This window comes from Penaeus monodon, chromosome 20 (assembly GCF_015228065.2).
Source record: "Penaeus monodon isolate SGIC_2016 chromosome 20, NSTDA_Pmon_1, whole genome shotgun sequence".
In the NCBI taxonomy this organism is placed as follows: domain Eukaryota; kingdom Metazoa; phylum Arthropoda; class Malacostraca; order Decapoda; family Penaeidae; genus Penaeus; species Penaeus monodon.
In genome coordinates, this window is record NC_051405.1 from 29589132 (window position 1) to 29590303 (window position 1172).

General features: G+C 41.2%; 1 protein-coding gene across 1 annotated transcript in view; it reads left to right on the plus strand.

Annotated features, from left to right (window-relative positions):
• The first annotated feature begins 382 nt into the window (after positions 1-382).
• Positions 383-1172, plus strand: part of LOC119585961 (histone H1-delta-like) — an 8258-nt gene continuing 7468 nt past the window's right edge. Inside the window, exon 1 of the mRNA XM_037934676.1 lies at positions 383-852. Within this exon, the coding sequence (XP_037790604.1) occupies positions 457-852 (396 nt within the window). The 5' untranslated portion in view covers positions 383-456. The remainder of the gene's footprint in view (positions 853-1172) is intronic.

Here is a 1172-nt window from a genome sequence, read left to right on the forward strand (position 1 = left end):
TTAGAAAAATGTTTGGGTTTTACTGAAAAGACCTATAATCAGTGCTACACTGTGTTGAAACGAATCTTTAAAGTCGACATTTTAAAGTGAAAAAGGGCTATAAAAAAGAATATAATGAATGAGAAGGCGCAATCATCCTTATAATTGACAATTTTTACTGTTAGGGTATAATACGGTACCCTGCATAATGTATCACATGCAAGAGATAGATCTCAACTTTTGAATAATCGATTCAAAGAAAATAATATCAATGACGGTTGGTTTAAATGAGGCATAAAATAAAACATACAAACACAAAATATTTCTAACCCCAAACCATATAGAAAACGAGAACTGCTCGCTACGTTTCCGTCCGACATAACGCGTAAATAACGCGGGAGCTAAAATTTTGACATCATACGCACCCTAGACTTCAGCTCTACCATTCAAACAACTACCCAACTAATCCATATCAAAATGGCCGAAGCTGTGAAGAAGGCTCCTGCCAAGAAGCCCACCCACCCCCAGTACGCCGTCATGATTGCCGCTGCCATCAAGGCCCTGAAGGAGCGCACCGGTTCATCTCGCCAGGCCATCCTCAAGTACATCGTCGCCAACTACAAGGTCGGTGATGAGAAGAAGGCTGGCGTCCGCCTCAAGCTGGCCCTCAGGAAGGGAGTTACCAAGGGAACCCTGAAGCAGATGAAGGGAACTGGCGCCGCTGGTTCATTCAGACTGGCCAAGGACGAGGCTAAGCCTGCCAAGAAGCCAGCAGCTAAGAAGCTCGCTGCCAAGAAGCCAGCAGCTAAGAAGCCCGCTGCCAAGAAGCCTGCAGCAAAGAAGGTCGCAAAGAAGCCTGCTGCTAAGAAGCCAGCCAAGAAATAGATTTTCGGTGCCAAACAACCATAGTTCTTAAGGAAAAGAATATATATTTTATAGTATCAATTTTCTATTTATGTCAATGTATATATGTCAAAATAAATGTCTATTTTCTCTCTATACAACGTATATCAATTCCCATTTACAAACGATTTCCTAAATCTGAGTACTAAGACAAAAGAAATATAAGCATATTTATTGCTGAACTGTCCCTTTGACATGGATTTCAAGTTACACCTGAAAGAACCTGTCTGGTCATTACATTTACAACACTTTTACAAGAATATGCTCACACGAACTTCCATATATATGAC